At 38.5% G+C, this 20129-nt stretch overlaps 1 protein-coding gene across 2 annotated transcripts in view; it reads right to left on the bottom strand.

The window, feature by feature from the left end:
• Positions 1-20129, bottom strand: part of jmjd1cb (jumonji domain containing 1Cb) — a 298027-nt gene that overhangs the window by 27896 nt on the left and 250002 nt on the right. For both annotated transcript variants that reach the window (XM_080205413.1, XM_080205412.1), the window contains 8 exons: positions 18507-20059; positions 17534-17706; positions 14326-16493; positions 6867-7068; positions 4801-5015; positions 3181-3333; positions 1375-1467; positions 699-826 (listed from right to left, as the gene is read on the bottom strand). In XM_080205413.1, coding sequence (XP_080061539.1) covers positions 699-826; positions 1375-1467; positions 3181-3333; positions 4801-5015; positions 6867-7068; positions 14326-16493; positions 17534-17706; positions 18507-20059 — 4685 coding nt within the window. The remainder of the gene's footprint in view (positions 1-698; positions 827-1374; positions 1468-3180; positions 3334-4800; positions 5016-6866; positions 7069-14325; positions 16494-17533; positions 17707-18506; positions 20060-20129) is intronic.

Raw genomic sequence — 20129 nt, 5'->3', positions numbered from 1 at the left:
TCCTTCTATGTTGGGTCCCATCTAGAGGTCTGGTCAAACCTTGTTGTTTGGAAAGTGCTCTATGGGATAACCACTGGATGAAAGGTCAATTGAAATGATCATGTGAAGATATGTTTTCTGGATTTTCAAATTGGTCTGAAAGCAGAAATTATTCACACAGATACATGTGGAGATGCTGCATCCCTGTCTGCACTGTGTCCACAAGCAGGCACTTTTAGAACTTTCTGTGCTGCAGTGCAAGTGGCTTATTCTGTTCATTTTGCCTCTTGAGACTGAAGCAGAGTAACTTGCAATGATGTTGTCTTATGAAATTTATGACAATATGCAACTTTTGAGAATGATAAAATTATTGGAGTATAAACATTCATTCACTAGGTTAGGGTGAATGAACCCAGCCTGTGCATGACTAATGCAAGTACTATTGTTTATTTACCTCAGCTGATGACACTACTACCAGGAAAGGATCTGATCACAACACACGTGATTGTTACATCAATATCTCTTTAATAACCTCTAGAATCCATGTTTCTGTAGTGATGCTTTCCCATATGGTTGTGAATTCCTGCAGAGGAGCCCCTACCCAGGTTAGGGGGAATATCCAAAGTTACTGATATAATGCATGATTTTAGCAACGTGAACGTTACAATTGAAACGCTGTATGAAGCCAAGGTTATTTAAAGGTCACATCTATATCATACCTGTGAAACTCCATTAGTTGTGGAGAGTTTGGCAAGTCGTACACTTTGTTCACTTGTAGTGGGATCACGTGGAGCAATTTCCCAGATGTCTTTGATGGAACGCATCATGTCTCCAATATCTGTTAAGACTAAAACAAAGAACATTCATTAACATTTAGCACGCTTGTTTCATAGAGGCAGGGAGAGGTACATACGTGGACAAGAATGATGCTGGTAACAAGAACCTTGCTCAAAAACTTTTCAGAAACAGAAGCATTAGATTGCTTCATGTGGTAGTTCTGGTGTGAAAATATGAGTCAGAGTTTTACAGCCCAGAAAGAGACTCTTGGGCCCACTGTGTCTGCGCCAGCCTTCAAGCACCTATCTAATCTCATTTCCCAGCACTTGGCCCATAGCCTTGTATGCTACCGTTTCAAGTGCTTTTTTTCAGGAAAAAAGCTTTTTGCCCAAATTAATTTTAGTACTCAATCAACACAGCTTTTCCTGACATAAATGGCCTTTACCTGGGTACAATCGTATTTCATTAAAAGCACAACTTAACAACACACTTAAATAATAAATATAAATTTTGTTTTTAAAACCTTCAGGCTTGAATCCTTTGTTACGTTATACACAAATATATTGAGGCTTGGAGCAAAATTACTATAAAAATCAATCCACAAATATGGAATCTTACCAGTGCCAGGGATAATCTGTGTGGGCATTAGATTCTTCGAGTCATGAACTTGACCTTTGACACACTTCAGCCAGACATAAAGTTCTTTATCAGCTATAATCACCAAACAACAAAAAAAAACTGAGAGTTTCCTAATGATTGTTAGAACGCTCTTTGACAGAACAGAAAATCAAATGTGAAGCAGTGACAGTTACACGAGTGGTAAATGCATTGTGAGTGATGAAAACAGCAAATGTTTCAAGTTAATCCATGAACAGATTTCCTTGGAGGATAAATTAGAAGTCTCCACATAATGCTAAATTTTATGACTCAAGTAATCTACCAAAAATGAACCTTGGTGTTCTTGAGCAATAATCATCCAGTCTGATTCAAACATTCTTTGTAGAGTGGGGTAGTTTGCAGGCAACGTGCTCCTTCAGAGAAAATAATAAAAATTGACTTGACTGATCTAGTATTTCAGATTGCTTCATTTTATAAACAGCTCAGAGCCTGAGCTGACTATAGAATGAATTTCTGTTTTGCATCTATGATGAATGGACAGTGTAAAGACACTAGAATAGAAGTTGCGAGCTACATTGGAGAAAACATGCCAAAAGAATGGCAAAATATTACAAAACAGCACCATCAATTATACAAACCAAAATTCTAAGTGTTAAAACAAGTGAAAGAAAACATCCAACAAAATCCGGCTGGGTACAGCAATAGATTACCACATAGCCCTGTAACATTGCAAAATGAGTTACCTAAAAGATGACAACAGAATGATTGAACTTGCATTTATACAGTCTTCCATGCCCTTAGGATGTCCATGTGCTTGACATGCAATCCACTTTGAAGTGCACTCACCATTGTAATGTAGATGAATGTGACAGATATCTTTCACATAGCAAGATATCAGAAACAGTAATGACATGGTGACCAGTTAATCTGGTTTGGTGAAGTATGTTCAAGTAAAAATTTTGGCCAGGACAGAGGAACTGCTTTAGTAAATGTCAACATGCAGGCTAGCTATGTTGCCAGTTGCATTTCCAATTTATGGGTGTAAGGCTGGCATTGTGGCACAGTCGTGAGCACTGCTGTTTCACAGCGCCAAGGACCTGTGTTCAATTCTCCGTGTCTGTGAGAGTTTTCTCCGGGTGCTCTAGTTTCCTTGCGCAGTGCAAAGACACACAGGTTTGGTTGACTGGCTAAATTGACCCTAGTGGCAGGGGATTAGCAGGGTAAATATGCTGGGTTACAAGAACAGGGTGTAGGTGGGATTGCGGTCAGTGCAGGCTTGATGGGCCGAAAGGGCTCCTTCTGCACTGTAGGAATTCTATGATTCTACGAAATCAAAATTCACAAATTTGAGGAGGGAGGGAGAGAGAAAGAAAAATAAAACAAGTGCTTTTTGTTATCTGAAAACACTCACCTTTTATCATTGTGTGCTACAGGCCTTGAATAAGAACATTTTAACATGTGCTTTGGAAACACTAAATGTTAAATCATGCCAAAAGTTTTGAATAGCACCTCATTTGCATAGCATGTTTTCATACATCTTGATGCAATTTACATAAAACTGCACTGGGACACAATGTTTTACACATGGATGACTCTACAGACTGATGAATGCACTACTTCATTTACTCCAAGGAATTACAAGGCAGTTATACAGCAAAAGAACATAGGTGGAAAAGTGAAATTTAACAATGCCTTTCGTGCCAATTAGCAAAACGAATTATGGTGCTGGCATCAACACACCTGAAACAAAACGGTTCATGAACATTGGCTGTATTTTGTTTTACTCAGATCAATTCAGAAACTGACCTTTAGAACCCCTTCTTTCCCTTGCTTCATAACAGTCCAAACAGACCACAAATCCACATTTCTGGCAAACCCAGTGGATGTTAAACAATGTGGCTTCACATGCATCACACATTTCCTGAACTCCTTTTACAGCTCTCTTCCAAGCGATTTTGGCTGTAACACAAAACAAACACTGTTACTGTACACTGAAGCTTTCAGTTTATAGGGGAAAGTTCACTAAGTTCTGACTCCATTCTGTAGTACTGTTTAGTCCACACCATGTTTAAGAGTAATGATGAGAAATGGTATTAACTGTTCCATGAAAAATACTTAAACGTTTCTGAAGATTCAGAAACATTGAAGTGTCCATTCTAGCAAGCAAAAAAACTACACTAAGATACATTAATCATACAGTGCAAACTCTAAAAAAAGTCAAAGTACAAACAGAAGGTAAGAGTACCAAGGATCAGAAAAGTAAACGTTTGATGTGTATTTCATTTAAATATAAATGCATACAAACTTTTGACAAATCCTCTCTATTCATTGATTATTTCAGCTTCCTTTTCCAAATCGCACAACCCCCAGTTCTACAGTTTGTAAATTTGAACAGACATTTAATTGCCAAATCAACATGATAGGCTAAAATTTCTCAGTGACAGTAAGTTCTGCCGTTGGGGCCAAAGTGAGAGCCAACCCCGATTTGGCAGGTGATGGAACTATGAAGCAGCATGTTGCCAATGATGGCCAGCTGAGGACAGCAGCCCACCTCCAAGGGCTGTCAGCCCAAAGGCCACACCTGTCACCACAGTATAAGAAGAATGTGATTGCACGAGAGAGGATGCAATGAGATTTACCAGAATATATTCCTGCATGTATTCCAGGATGATTCACTGAGCTGTAGTTGTTTTCCACAGAGCAGAGAAAGCTGAGGGCAGGTATGATCAAGGTGTACAAAATTATGAGGAACAGAGACAGGAATGAACTTTTCCCTTCAGTAGCGAGGTGAAAAACAGGGTGGGGTGGGGGAGTGCATAGATTTAAGATAATGAGCAGCAGATTTAGAAGGGATTTGAGAAAATATTTTTCACCCAGAGAGTGGTGAGAATTTGGAATTCACTATCCAATAGGGCGGTAGAGGCTGGAACCCCCTCAACATTTAAGAAGCATCTGAAACACCACAGCACACGAGGCTATGGACCAAGTGTTCAAAAATGGGATTAAAATGATTGGTGGTCTGCACAGACACAATGGGCCAAAGGCCACTTTTTATGCTATAAAACTCTATGATTCTATAACCAGACAGCCAGCAGCTCCATTGGTGTTGCCAATCTTTGTCACTGGCAATACGTTGTGGTGGCCAGAAGAGATTAGGGTATCCCCCCACTGACTGCCCCCATCCCCAATCCCAGCTATCCCCAGCAATCGCCCCTCCCAGCCCATATCTGACAGCTTGAGAAAATTCAGCCCTATATTTTTAAAACATTTACAGCACTATGTAAGAGAGATTTAATTTGTGACACAAATAATGAAGTTAAATCTATCAACATGCAGGCACTAGCACTTCCATTTAAACAAATTTTAATAGTTGTATATTGTATAAGAAACTCAGTAACTAGACAGTCATCAAAGGCTAACTATTACCATCTGGTTTAAGCAAATTCATAGCAGTCTTCTCAGATGTTTCGATTTGACAAAATTTATCTCCAATATTTCTCAAAATGTATTTGGAAGATTCTATGTCCAGATCCACATCTGCAGAATCACTGGGTAACCATAGGTTTATAGCTTCATCATCATACTGGTCTGGAGTTGAAAATCCATCTATCCTTAGTACTGCATTCTTACTGAATGCCAGGCTGAGAAAGTAAACGTGAAAGGTTAATTTAGTAAAATCATGATTTTTATACATTATATGTTACACCAAGTGCACAACTAGTCACTTAAAAATAGTAGCTTTCAAAACCTATAATCTCTCAGAAATTACAGCACAGCAGGTGGCAATTTGACTCACTGTGCCTCCCTTTAACTAGAACTATCTACTCTAATACCATTTCATTGCCCTTCCCCTGTATTGTTCAGCACATTTATTTGCAAATATCAAGACAATTTAATTTTGAATGATGCTATAATCTCAGTCTCAGTAGCCACATATGGTTATCACATTATCCTAATGATGTGTCCTTCTGATTGGTTGTTCCATATGTACCTATTCTCAGTCTCTGTTCCCTTGCTATAAATTCAACCACCAATGGAAAAAGCCTCTCACCAGTACCCTCTCAAAATATCCCATAAATTTGGGCTTCTCTAATCTCTGCTGCACTGAGAAAAATGCTAGTGTTTGAGCATGTATTTATAACCATCATCCCCAGTTTCAATCTGATAGTTTTTCTATATCCTTTTGAAGGCTCTAACATGTTCCTTATAAAAGGTTTGCAATTGGATTTCATTTTATTACAGTCACCATACACTATAATTCTTTGCCTTAAACAGTCTAGGTACCTGATTAATGAGCAAAATTACCACATGGCACATAATATTCTTACATTAATAATTTTTGGAAGTACTGAAAACACTACAGAAAAATTAAAGGCTAGAAATCAAGATGATTATAAGTGGAGCCCACATAATTTCTAAAGTGGAACTGATCCCCTTCAGATCAGCCATGATCTTATGGAATGGCGGGGCAGGCTCGAAGGGCTAGATGGCCTACTCCTGCTCCTTTTTCTTATGTTCTTACGTACTAACTATTCTCACCAAGACTCCTGAAAATCTTCCTCTTTCCTAATGCAAATACAGACATATTGCAATGAAATCTAGTAGTCTTTTGATTATAATCAGAGTTTGTGTCATTATTTAAGGTTGTTACTCCAGAGTTTTGTGAATCGTTTTGTAAAAATTCAATGAGAACCTAATACATTCCTGGTCAAAAGTTATTAGCATGACATATTACCAATTTTGTTCACGACAGTATTTCTATTTAAATTCCCCCGATTGTGCCATTTTATTTGAATTTATTTAGGGTATCAAAAGGCTGGGGAGAAAATGAATTGTGCCTCATATTCCCAATGGCTGATCTAAACTTTTGTTCTTCATATATGTTTCAGAGTTCAGCTCACCACTGGTCATCATATGGGCACATGCTGGCCCTTAGGCAATGTTATCATTTCCATGGCTTTTCATTAGTATATTGCACAAAGAATTGATGTTTGGGACCTTCCAATCACACCTGCAAGCATCCTCTAAACAAAACTTTGGCGTTCTATTGGTCGTCTGGGTCTATTTATCCTCAACATCGATTTTCATATGTAGGAGACACGAGCTTAAAATGAAGGAATGGTGACATGACTTGTGGGCTCACATATATCACGATGACAATCTGTGGGGATAGCAGCTTAACAACAGACACCAAAACCAAAAACATACAAGGGCATCTGATAACTCCTCATATGCAGCACTTCTGGCAGAAGTTGCATCACAGGTTAGTCTTTTCAGCCATCAACAAAAGTACATCACATGAAACTATCCCATTGTCAATGGATTTGGTGCATGTCTACCGACTAGACCTGGAGCTGGGCATTACTCCACCCAAGAAACACAACCTACCGATGACACTGCGGATCTAACATATTGACCTGAAGCAAACAACTTTTCACACCTCATAAGATCTGTACACCATCAAATTGTTACCTGAACTCATGTTTACATACCGGCGGAAATAGTAGAATCTGCAGAACACAGCTGACTGATTGAACTCCTCATTCTTCCGATAACGTACCATACGACATTCCCTACACTTCTGAAGATTTGGTGCTATCTCTGAGCATGAGCCATCTTGCAAAAACGGCTCTCCAGTCTGCTTGAGCTTCTTAACTTTTCGCCAGTCTTTCAACACTGACCGTGGTAAACCATCTGCAAAAATAGAACAAGTGCCTTGAAAACTACAGTACAGTAAAAACTCACAAAACTAAAATTTACTCAAGAAGTAGGTCGTTCACTTTGAGTGTAACTATACTTAATCTACAACTAACCTTGCCTCCGACATACAGACAATTTGAGAAATTAGACACTCATTTCTTTTTAACTAGCAATGACATAACAATGTCCTTTGCCTACACCTTGTAAGAATGATTTGATGGTAAGAATATTTGAGTACTAGCTTCATCTTATGTAGATAACAACAACTTTGAGTAAAATGACTTTTCCAATTAATTTACAGGTTTGAATCTGGAAAACCCTTGAATTGGGAACTTGGCACATTGTATTTGGTTAATGAAAAACACACACACTATTGAAGCTTTTCGTCTTCAGGACATGCTCAGGAATGCAAAAATTTGGTATTCTTGATTCTGTCCTGAAGAGTATAAGATAAAAAGATTGACAGCATGGCTTTTTTTTCCAGCAATACTCAAGTTACGTACTACCAAATGACTTTCTCTGTTCTTCAAAAATGACAGATCACTGTGGAAGTAGACACTCTTTACAAGTATGTAGAATACAACAAAAATCTATCCAATCTGAGTGCTAAAGGACAATTATTTCCAAATTAAGCTTCTTGTTAACAGGAGGGGTGATAATTAGAATTCCCCCCCTCAAAAAAAAGACTGGAAATGTCACAAGGTCAACAAAGGTTTCTTTTCTTGTTCAAGGATGTAATCCCCAACATACAAGTAACCCTTGTATCTTGTTTGATTTATGTGCTACAGTGAATCAGCTAAACATTCAAACTAAATAGCTGATAACTTAAAACAATTCTTGGAATGGCAATTCAGCTCACTCAAATGGTTTGTCAATAGCCTCTTGTGTTGGATAAACTTTCTGCAACTTGAATCTCTCTTATTTTGAGCAATTCCAACTAATTAATTTGTTTGTGTACAGGTACCAAAGTGAAGGTGCTAGCTGGATCAGATAATCATAGGTGAAGGCAAGCAGCAAACACAAGAAAATTGATTTAATTCACTTAACATTTTCTCAGATAAGTTTTCAATGGCTGGGGGCGTAGTGCTAAATGAGGTTCTTTATGGGGGTTTGGTGACAGGCTAGTTACGTTGTTCTGAAGATGTATTTTCAGAACAACGTAACTATTCTGTCATGTATTCTCATGAGATGTGGTCATTACTAGCAAGACCAGCATTTGTTTCCCATTCCTGACCAAGAAGGTAATGAATCGTGAGTCACCTTGAAGCACAGCAGTCCATCTCATGTAGGTACACCCACAGTACTGTTGGTAAGACACTTCCAGAGTTTTGATCAAATTACAGTCAAGGAATGATGATATTGTTTCAAGTCAGAATGGTCTGTGGCTTGGAAGGGAATTTGCAGGTGGAAGTGTTCAACTGCTGCCCTAATCCTTCTAAAGATGGCAGAGATTGGTAGTTTGAAAGGACCTGGTGAAAGAACCTTGCTGAGATGCTGCATTGCCTCTAGTAGATGGTACACACTGCTATCACTGCGTGTCAGTGATTCAGGGAATACATTTTTAAGATGTGCTGCGGACCAATCAACTGCATTGTTTTGGCCTGGAAGGGGTCAGGCATCTTGTGTGTTGTTGGACCTGCACTCATCCAGGAAAGTGGAGAATGTTCCATCATACTATGGACTCATGTTTTGTAGATGCGGACAGCGTTTGGGGAGTCAGAATTTGCCCCTGACCTGTTCTTGCAACCACAGCATTTATATTGCTGGTCCAATTAACTTCCTGGTCAATGGTAACCCCAGGTTATTAATGGAGTGGGATTCAGCAATAGCAATATCATTAAATGCTATGTTAGGTGCTCTCTTATTGGAGATGGTCATTGCCTAGCACTTCTATAGCCTGAATGTTACTAATGTTCATGTTAATGATTTCATTCAGATGTGGGCGACTTCCTACTGAGGCTGTATGTTAAAGTTAATCTGGATCAAAACCTGTTACAGAACTGAAAAACAGCTACAGAGACTTAAGTGCACGCTGACAGAATAAAGAGAATTTGTCAATTAGAAAACCATACATCGTGGTTGCTCAAATGAAACCAATGCCCAAAACTGTTGGATAGCTACCAACTCAAGAGTTTGGCTTTGTGATTGATGCTGGAGGGAATTGTGGGGGATGCATTGCTGTTGGCGTACAAGTTGAGCTGCTTCAAGACTTAGTTGCTACATCTTTATAATAATATTCCAATAAATATTTTCAATCACTTTGCGATGAGAAGAATGCTACTGAACTAAACTAGACTCAACAAAAAGCATTTATATTGTACTCAGTGCATTAAAATGTCCAAAGGCCCTTTACAGAAGCGACAGACAAAATCTTACGCTGAACCAAATAAAAGAAGTTTTTCGTCACGTGTCGAAATATAATGTCAAAATGCTGAATTTAAGTAGCCTCTTAAAGGAGGATAGAAGTAGAGAAGCAGAGAGTTTTTGGTCTAGGCAGCTGACATCATGGGTGGGGCAAATGGAACTTGGTGTGGGCAAGAATAATAGAGGTTATGAGCAGATCCATTTTGTAAAGGATGGAAGGAAGGAGTCTGGCCAGAGGAAAATCATGTAATGCCACTGCCTTCTCTGTGCCTTATCTCTTAAGAGGTAGGACAGTTCATGATAATATTATTAGCACTGTGGACGTAGTTATACCAAACAGAATGATGCGGTTCAAGAGGCAACACGTCACCACCTTCTCAAATGCAATTAGGAATGGACAATAAAACACTGTATTTGGTCATGCTGCACACAACTCAAGAATGAATAAAATAAATTACTCAAGTGTTGTCCAGAGCTTGATTTAAATTTAATGTAAGATGACAAGGTTCCTAAGATTAGGAAACCTACCCTAACTATTACCTTCTCCATTTTGCTGTTTGAGAGCCAGGATGAGGAGCAGTGCTCCCTGAGTGAGCCCTCTAGCAAAAATCACCTGAAGCCTTAGGCCCTGCAATCTTTCTCTCTCCCCAAACTGCCGGTCTGACCACTATTTTACTCTGTAACCTTTGCTTGATACCCTCTGTGGCCAGTGACCTTTGCTAAACCACACACCCCGGACATACTCTCTTCCACCTTCTTCCTGCGGGAAAATGATACAAAAGTCCGACATCATGTACCAACCAACTCAAGAACCGCTTCCTCCCTGTTAATATTAGACTTTTGAATGGACCTATCTCGCATTCAGTTAATCTCTCTCTACACCCTAGGTGTGACTGTAACACTACATTCTTCACTCTCTCGCCTTTCCTTCTCTATGTACGGTATACATTGTATAGTGCGCAAGAAACAATACTTTTCACTGTTTAGCAATACGCGTGACAATAAGTCAAATCACATTATTTGCAAAGCCCCTCCTCTTTCCAGGTTACCGAGGGCTGTCCACCCTGGTCCACGTTTGTGACCACATACGGCATAATTTCCCATCCACAGGCAGAAAACAGGATTTAAAAAACGACATGGAGTTCCTGCCTTTTAATTTAGTGGATCCTCTGCTTTTCCTTTCATTTCTAGGTTACATTCCACACTTTCACAAATATGCTCCCTCCAGTAAATATTAGGCCACTGGCCCCAAGGTTTCTTTATGCTAGGAAAAACTGAACACCAGTATTCTTACAATCAGGATACAGTCAAGTTACAGTGAGGCCTTGCATGGTCCTTCAAAAAGGCTCTACATTTCTAAACATGAAGCCACAATGCAAAAATATATCATCAAGTATTGTACAAGTTGTTAGGTGGGTTGAATAGATAGTATTCAATAATATTTTTTAAAACCAGAAGATGGTAAGAAATGATGTCTGAGGTGAAGTACATAAGTTATAGCTCAATCAAGGCAAGTTGCAAGTGCATGGCTACTTTCAAAAGAGAATTATCTTTCTTAAATTTTCTCCCTTTGGCTGAAGGCATTGATTCATGAGGGATGTGGTTCTACCAGCACTGGAAATCTCCAGTTCCTACCCAACCATCAATGAGACACGTGAACTGAAACAAGTGCTGGCACAGTATTTGTCTGAAGGTGGGTACTACAACAGAGTCCAGTAATGTTATCATCCAAAGCCCAATGCAGGTAAGTGCTCTTTTTCAGTGCAAGTAGCTTGACGGTAGTCAGGAACTGGAACTTTAGCTGATTTATTTTCACTCAAAGACTGCAACACCCTGTTGGAATCAGCAAACTCAGAACAGCTGAGTGTATAAGCCTGGGATCGTCCTGTCCTGTGGGTTGCCATTCTAGCTGGCAATGAGGAAAAAAAAACCCAAAGTCATGAGGAAAGTTTGCCAATTTTGTCCAAACCAAAGTCACAGCCTGTCATTAATTCTTGGCTGATATGAATACAAATGAAAAGAGGAAAAGTTAAAAGCCAATGTGTGTATTAAAGTTCTAAAACATTAGCATTGACTATCTAGAATCTGATTGCTTGAAGCAAATGTTAAATTTCACTAAGAATCTTGACACAATTAATGAGTGAAACTGTTTCAGGGACTGAAGCAGATTTTCACAGTTATTAATCAATAATAGGAAAAAACTGAAATAAGGTAGAAATACTAAGAGATCTCCAATGCACAGGATTAAAATAAACGCTACAGTTAACTCCAAGAAATGCATTGAAGGGTTCCGCATTGTCGTGTACAGTCAGGTGTTTTGATTCTCTAATACCACCCTGGGGGAAATCGCTGAGCATAGGAAGTACAATGTCGATATCAACAAAAGGCAGATTCTGTGAGGAGACCCATGGAGTAACATGCCAGCACACATGGCAGAAGCTCAGAGATAAATAATGGCCACTTCAAGTACTAAAAGATAACTTGCACTGTAATCTCGCAAGACTTCAATGTTTTTAGGAGAAAAATACATAAACCAAAGTAATAAGCTGTTGAATACAGAGTTGATGACCTCACATCCAGCTAATCTGATTATTTTCCCTTCAGTGACTTTAAACAAATGATGAGCTTTATTTAAACTGAAATGAAAGATGTACGATGCTGCAAAAATTAGTGGGTAGGCGGAGAATTGAGAAAATTACAGAAACCAGAAAAGGTTGACTAAAAAAAGTTTAATGTTTAAAAGTTTATTTATTATCGCCACAAGTAGGCTTACATTAACACTAAGATGAAGTTACAGTGAAAAAGGGAGATAAAAGAGCCTATGAGAGAAAACTATGAAATAATAAAAAAAGACAGTAAACCCTTTTACTATAGAAGGGTTTCCATAGAAAATGTTAAAGAATTGCTAAAATGAGTGTTGGTCCATTTGTGGGGGCACCGGAAAATTAATCATGTAAACAAAGAAACAGCAGAGGCTTTGAACAAGTATTTTGTATTTGTCCTCACATTAGAAGACACAAAAAGCACCCCAAGTATAATAGAAAAGCTGGGGGAAAAGGGAGGGAGGAACATGAAACAATCACAATCATTAGAGGAAAAGGCACTGGAAAAGCGATCAAATCCCTGGACCTGATCCAGGGTCTTAAAATAAGTGGCTGCAGAGATAGTGGATGCACTGTTGTAATCTACCAAAATTCCCTGGATTCTGGAAAGATCCCAGCAGATTGGAAAATTGCAAATGTGACATCTTTATTCAAGGAAGAAGGGACACAGAAAAGAGGAATCTATAGGCCAATTAGTCTAACATCATTAGAAAAATGCTAGAATCCATTAAGGAGACAGAAGCACGACATTTAGAAAATCATAACAAAATCAGCTGGAGTCACCATGGTTATGTGAAAGGTCTGACATATTTACTTAAGTTTTTTGCGGGTGTAACCAGTAGAATGGATAAAGGGAATTCAGTGGATTTTATGTATTTGGATTTTCAAAAGATATTCAATAAGCTGCTACATAAAAGGTTACTACACAGATAAAAACTCGATAGTGCTGTTATATTAGTATGGACAGAGGACTAGCTAACAGGAAATTGAGTGTTGCGATAAATGAATAACTCTCAGGTTAACAAACTGCAGGTACGAAGGGATCTGTGTCGCTTTGTACGTGAAGTATAAAAAGTTATAGCATGCAAGTACAAGCAAGTAATCAGACAGGCAAATCTGTTGGCCTTCATTGTAAGGAGAGTGGAGTATACAGGTATAGATATCTTTATAGGGCACCGGTGAGATCACACCTGAGGTATTATGCACAATTCTGGCCTTCTTAAGGAGGGATACACTTGCATTGGAAGCAGTTCAGACAAAGTTCACTTGGCTGATTCCTGGGATGAAGGGTTGCCTTAAGAATAAAGAATTAGTGGGTAGAGTCAATACTCATTGAAGTTTAGATGAATGAGAGGTGATCTTATTGAAACCTAAAATTGGAGGAGGTTGAGCAGGTTGATATTGAGAGGGCGGCTCCCCTCAAGGGAATCTAGATCTAGGGGCCACAGTTTATAAATAAGAGGTCTTCCATTTAAGATAGAGATGAGGAAATATTTCCTCTATCAAACAATTAGTCTTTGGAATTTCCTTCCACAGAAAGCAGTGGAAGCTGGGTGAATGAGCATATTCAAAGCTGAAAGATTCTTGATCTGCAGGGATGTCAAGGATTATGGAGGGTGGGCAGCAAAGCAAAGTTTGGCTGGAAAGTGAAGTTAAGCCATTATCGGATCAGCCCATGCCCTTACTGAATGATCCTATATAAGCCCTATGATTAATGTACTTTAGAATGTTTGCTCACACCACATTAGGTAAAATAACCAATCTAATTCAATAAATCTGGTTGACAGTAGAGAAATGACTGAAACTTGCCTACTGCCACAAAAAGCAGTCATGTCCTTCAGCAAAATGCCTGCTGTTTTGTCCTGATCTGCCCCACGTGTGACCCTAGTCCCACATTATGCAGCTGACACCCAACATCCTCAGGGAAAGTAAAGATAGATAATAAATACTGTCTGCAAGAACAAATTAATAAATCTAAAAAGTTAACACATCACTCAAATGCCAAATTCTAAGTCTATATAATACTACAGTATGATGTTAACATCTCACCAGAATAACCAATTGCAAGGATACTCAGTTCAGTCAATTCTAATGGATGTTATACACCTAATGTCACACCCACACAGACATTGAAAAGTGGTAAATTCCATGCAACGCTATACATTTAAACTGCAAAGTGCTCAAAATCATATGCTCCTGTATAATTCATCTACACATTAATGTTTTGAATCCATAAACCAACTTAAATAAAGTACACATTTTAATTCAAATTTACCGTACTTACCACTCTGAAGTTTAATTTTATTCCTCTCCTTTTCTTTTGCATTTCTATATAAAGTACCATGAGGTTTAACTTCCTCCTCTTCTTTCTCAGTATCAGCCTTTCGTTTTTGCAAATCATTTTGCCTCTTTTTGTAAGTTGGCTTAGGTTTACGTTTGACCCGATGCTCAGATTTATTTTCACTTCCATCTGAAGCATCACTTTCAGATCCAGATTCATAAATTCTTTTTGTTCCTCTTCTCGTTCTTCTTTCTTCCGGCTCATTTTTCTCTTCTTCAGATTGACTGGTTTTGAGTACGTCATTTGATGTGGAAGCTAATGGATGAACTGTAATTAGTTTTTTTGCGTCCTTTCCTGTGGTTTCTGTATTTTCCACTTTACTTGTATTTTTATCTTCTTCAGAGTGTCTAGTTAACCAGGCTTTTTTAAGTTTCGTGTGATAACTAGGTTGGCTAGATTGAATAGTCTGACCATTAGTGAAAGAATTTGCTCTACAGGACACATCAATTCCAGTATTATTAGGAGAGAGAGATGCTACACTTTTTTCACTTTTAAGGCTTGCAGATTCATTATTATTATGAGCAGTAGTGCTTCCAGAATGAGCCATAGCTAGTGCTGCCTTGTGCTTTTTCAGCTGGTAGTAATCAATTGTATTTGAGACTTCTGTGTTATTCTGTGTAGTGCTTCCTGTTCTGGCAGCAGCTGTTGAAAGAACTGCAGCGGATGTGGTATTAATCTTGCATTCCGATATCTGCGTTCCGAAATCGGTTGAAGTTTTGGGAGCAACATGTCCTGCTACATTGTTAGTGAGTGTGGTGTAGGAGGAACAATAGGTTATATTTGTTTCATTGCTACTCAAAATTTTAGTTCCTGGGGCTGCAGAAGCTGAGTGGTCAGTCCTGCTATTGCACAAGTTGGTGGCAGCCACAGATTTTGAATTGTTGTCTGGAAGTAAAGCTTTAAAGCTTTTTTCATGCTCTGCACCTGTAGTGTCCACATTCACATTAGGCATATTGGTTCTCCACACCTCCTTGATTTTAGATGCTTTAAAGTCATCTATTGAATTTGTTTGCATTATCAAACTTTCTCCTCCAGAGTCCTTTGAGTTGGTTTGAATTTCTACTTTATTTTCTTGCCTAGCAATAGAAGGTGATTTTACAATAACAGATGCTGGGGCAGCTTTGTTGTTATTTTCCAAATGGCAAACTGGCTTACCAGTTTTCCAAGCGTCACGTGAGGCAACTGCAGGGTTATGCATGCAAATTTTCCCATCAGCCCTTGGCTCTGGTAGTAAAGTTGGAGGTTTCTGGAGCTCAGAAATCTTAGCAGCATTCACAGGCTGTATTGGAGTTAGGGTTGGTGGAGATAGATTGCGATAATTACCTTCTCTGCGCTCTGTAATGTGATGAGATGAAGGCTGGTAAACTGGAGCTCTATGTAAAGATGGCATACCTCTCAGAGGGTTTGAGGGTGAAATTGATAACTGTTCCCTTGTTCGCCCATGATCAGCATTATTTGAGCTCGTAGCTTGAGAAGTCACTTGGTGGGAAAATTGTTCTGTAATTTTGCCAACTAACCCCTCATTCTCAGGATGATGTTTAATAAGTGGAGGTGGTTTGGACAGAGTCTTGTTAAATGAAAGGAGAGTAGGTGTGGAAGGATTTGTTTTCTCAGCATAAGGATGTACTGTGTCTTTAGACAGATATAATCTTGGTGGTTCATTTACAACGCTGTTTGACAAAGTAGTAAAATAGTTGCTCTGGGGCATAGACTGAGGTACTGAATTCTTTGATGTATAAAGTTCTATTGCACAATGCTCTGTTTCTCTATCTTGTTTTATGCTCTGGGGTTTTGGGCCATCAGCAGGCAAGGATGGCATTCTAGAACAGGCATCTTTTGCAACATCATTTATCTTAATTGTAGAAGCAAAACGAGCAACTTCAATGCTCTCCTGCAGAATCCGACGCCTCTCTTCATTGTATTTATTGTGACTTTCAGTTTGTTCCTGGGGTGATCTTTTCTCCTTACTCTGACAAAAGGCAGCGCTCGTAAATCCTCGATGCAGCTGACTTTCCAGCCCATGTGAATGTCTATCATGGTTAAATTCCAGTTTCATTTGAGCAGCAGTAACAGAACGTTTGGAATTAACTGAAGTTTTCTTGTCAATTTCTCTATTAAAAAAATCAAAATTAGACATGGGTGTTTTACAGAAATAATCATAATTGAATCAACATATACTCAACTTGCCACAATCAATTCTCTTCAACTAGAAACAAAGAATGTGCATTTATATAGCGTCTCTCATGCTGTCAAGACATTCCAAAACATGTCACAGCCAATTAACTACTTATGAAGTGAAGATAGACACTGTTGTAACAGAGGAATTACAGGAGCCAATTTTCACACAAGGTCCCACAAACAGCAACATGATAAATCAACAGATAATCTGTTTTATGCAGGAAAAATCATTTTTAAGGATCCAGTGGTACCAACATCCAATAGAGAAACTTCTCTGGACTTCACACTAGAAACTAGGAGGCTATCAGTGGTCACCATTATTAAGGAGTAAAACAGAATAGCAACGGCAGTGCCATGAATGCAGTGAGACACAGCGATCAGAAACAAGTGCAGAATATACCTATTAGACACATCTGAAAAAGTTAGGCTTTGGACAATCTCGTTAAGTGAACTTGCGCCATGATAAAATTGAATCACTACCAAACAATCTCTCTAGCATTGAAAATTTAATTTTATGATACACATTTCTTCTGATATTAATTGAAGATGTTAAAGAATTCAAATAACTTTCTTTAAAGTTGTTCTTTGTCTCTTTCATCTATTTCTCCCTGAATTCCATCTTTATTTTCTCATTTTTCTTTGACCCTCTGTGAATGATTTGGCATTCTAACTTACACTTCCTGGTTTAGACTGCATGTCTCAGTATGGATTCTTCAATTCAATTGATTAAGGAGGCACGTTGCTGCTTCCCTGTTCATGCAAGTCCCAGATTTTCTGTGGATGATACCAGGCTGGTTTGGCTCTGTGCTGCAGGTTGCAGTGCAAAAGCCAATAGGAAGTCTCAGTCTAAGTGTAATGAATGGCTAGCTTTGTTTGTTTACTGCTGATAATGAAATCCAGGCTATTATTCTACCCTCCAATTCAGCACTACTTCCAAAATGTTTTAATTGTGTCACAGAAAAGAACTGCTTACTCTTTCTGATGATCCACAGTTGCCTTTGACAAAGGTGGACTAGAATGAGAGGCCAATTTCAAGGGTCGATGAGGGTCAGCACTGGCAGGGCGTACAGGGATGTGGCTCCGTAACCCCAGACTGTCAGCTGAGGTCACAGTGGTGTGCTGAGGTAGCCAAGGACTGGATGCATTCTGGTACATAAACACAGATGGTTATACAAATAAATGTTACAGTCTATGAAGCTGACTGCACAACTTCTGAATGCAATCATTTGATTATATGCAAATATATCTTTTTCACATAATTAAAGCAATAATGACAGCTAAAAAATATTAAACAGTAAAAGAATGCAACAAAGCTTAAAATATTGTCTCTGGCAAGTAATTTCATTTAGCTACCTAGTTATTGGTCTTATTTTATTGCTGAAAGACAGCTTGGATAATGACAAGTTAGCTGCATGATTTGCTGAGTTTGTTAGATAACTCCAATCTCTACCAAAATCAGTAAGTTTAATTAGACAAGAAAAAAACTCAAGTTCATTTAGCAAACATAAATTTTCCAAAACCAAGCAGCAATGGTCTCCATAATCTCAAATGAACATTAGAAAGGGCAAAATTTTATTAACTGGTTTATCTAGACTGTCCCTGAATTGGGCATGCACAAAATTTGTTTTAATGGATATTAAAATGAACAAAAAAGCTCAAAAAAAATCATTTTGTGATATGAACTGCTAAAAGTTAATAATTTTATAAAATTTAGCAACCTTTAAATACTTCACAAATTAGAAATTATTAAAATTGAGGGTTTTTTTTGATCTCCTCTTCAATGTTACTATGCATCTCAATAGCAGATCATTTTAAAAAAAAACTTTATTTGAACAATTCATGTTAATAGCGAATAGAATGTATCTGTCAAGGTTAAATATTGTTTTTTAAAATGAAGATAGATTACAAATCCTCAAATATGAACTATACAAAACAAAGGAACATACCCTCCTCAAAGAAGCTTCAGCACTCAGAGGGTTTTCAGGATGGACCCACTTCGATGAGTTCATATTCAGACTTGGAGACAGATGAGTGCCATTTGGATACTGCCAGATTATAGGATAGAGTCCAAGCTGGTTATAAGCAGATGGATGGGTCTGACCAAGGAGCTGAGGTGAATGTTGCTGCAAAAACTGTTGCTGATGGTGTGCCAATGTCAACGGGTTTAAGTTTCTTACATGCACAGAATCTAAATGTCCACACACCAAAGATGCTGGCGGAACTCCAGATAAGACTGCAGGAAGGTGGTGGGAAGAGTGAACAGAATGGGCTGGGGCACTACTGAGAACATGAGCATTATTTGTAGCAGAAGTTCGCGGTGAGCCAGAAAGGTGATGTGATACTGCTCTGATAGCTGGATGAGAACTATTCGTGGTCAAACAAGATGAATGCGATGAGGTATGAAGGGGGTGAAGATGTGGGTGGAAATATGGAGACAAAGGTTTAGCTCCTGTATCCGGTCCAACCAAGGCTGGATCCCTGTAAACTGTAAAACGCTCATTCTTATCAACAATTAAAGGGCTCTTTGTAGTTTCCACAACTGTCCTAGTACCCACATGTTGGAAGCTGGATCTTGATGATTCATTCTTACATCTTGAAGTTGGCTTGGTGACAGAAGCAGTTGGGCTGCACGAATAAGAGATTTTAGACTTCAGCATATCAGGTGAAGTATTTGTTTTGTTTAGTTTATTGGTTTTGTTGGTAGCGTGGATAGGAGCATTGGGTTGTAGTCCTGAGGCATTAGCTGTTTTTTCCTTTTCTGATCTATTATTAGTCTCACTAACAGCTGAGAATGCATTAACATGAGATTTGACTTCATAGGTAAGTTTGTTATTCAAATGCAGATCTGCTTTTGATTTTTGAATATCTGAAGTATGCTTGTTTATATTCAAATGTACTGGATTAATTAAGTTAATTTCCAGGTTCTGAGATGCAAGACTGTGAGGATGGATGTTGGCAGCTTTATGAAGCAGATTGTCTGATAAAGTTCCATTACTAATGTCAGGTTTCTGTACAAATGTATTTTTCGTTGCATCTGCTGAGGACTCTGAGGACACAGATTCACTTGTGGTTTTTACTTCCACAATGCATCCTTGATTAACTTCATGCGATTTTATACTCTGCTGATGACCAAACTCTGTCCTTTGGAGGTCAATTTTCTTGTCAACTAGTTCAGACTCCTGCATTTCATTTTCTTCCTTCTCCTGCCTTTCAGCACAGGGAGTTGGATTATCAATTACCATTTGTTCCCCTGTTCCTGTGTGGTTCTGGGACTTTCCTTCATCTTTAGTGTCATCTGATGTGATTTTGGTTTTCAGTTCCGTTTCTGAACTTTGCTCAAAGGATGAATCCAAGATGACTTTATTAATAGAGTTTTCAGCCTCACTGCTCTCAGTATCAGAGTTATTATCTGCTTTCAGTCTTTCTAAAGTCACTTGCTTTTCATCTTCTTGCTTTCTCCTTTTATTGACAGACTGCTTTGTTTTGTTTTTTGGAGACTCTACATGAAAAATACAGATTATGTTATTCCCAGATGTAATATTTCTCAAATACTCACTGTGAAAAGAAAC

This window comes from Carcharhinus amblyrhynchos, chromosome 17, assembly GCF_965287045.1.
Source record: "Carcharhinus amblyrhynchos chromosome 17, sCarAmb.v2.hapA, whole genome shotgun sequence".
NCBI lineage: Eukaryota > Metazoa > Chordata > Chondrichthyes > Carcharhiniformes > Carcharhinidae > Carcharhinus > Carcharhinus amblyrhynchos.
Note: the sequence above shows the minus strand (reverse complement) of the source record. Positions and strands in the feature narration are given on the sequence as shown.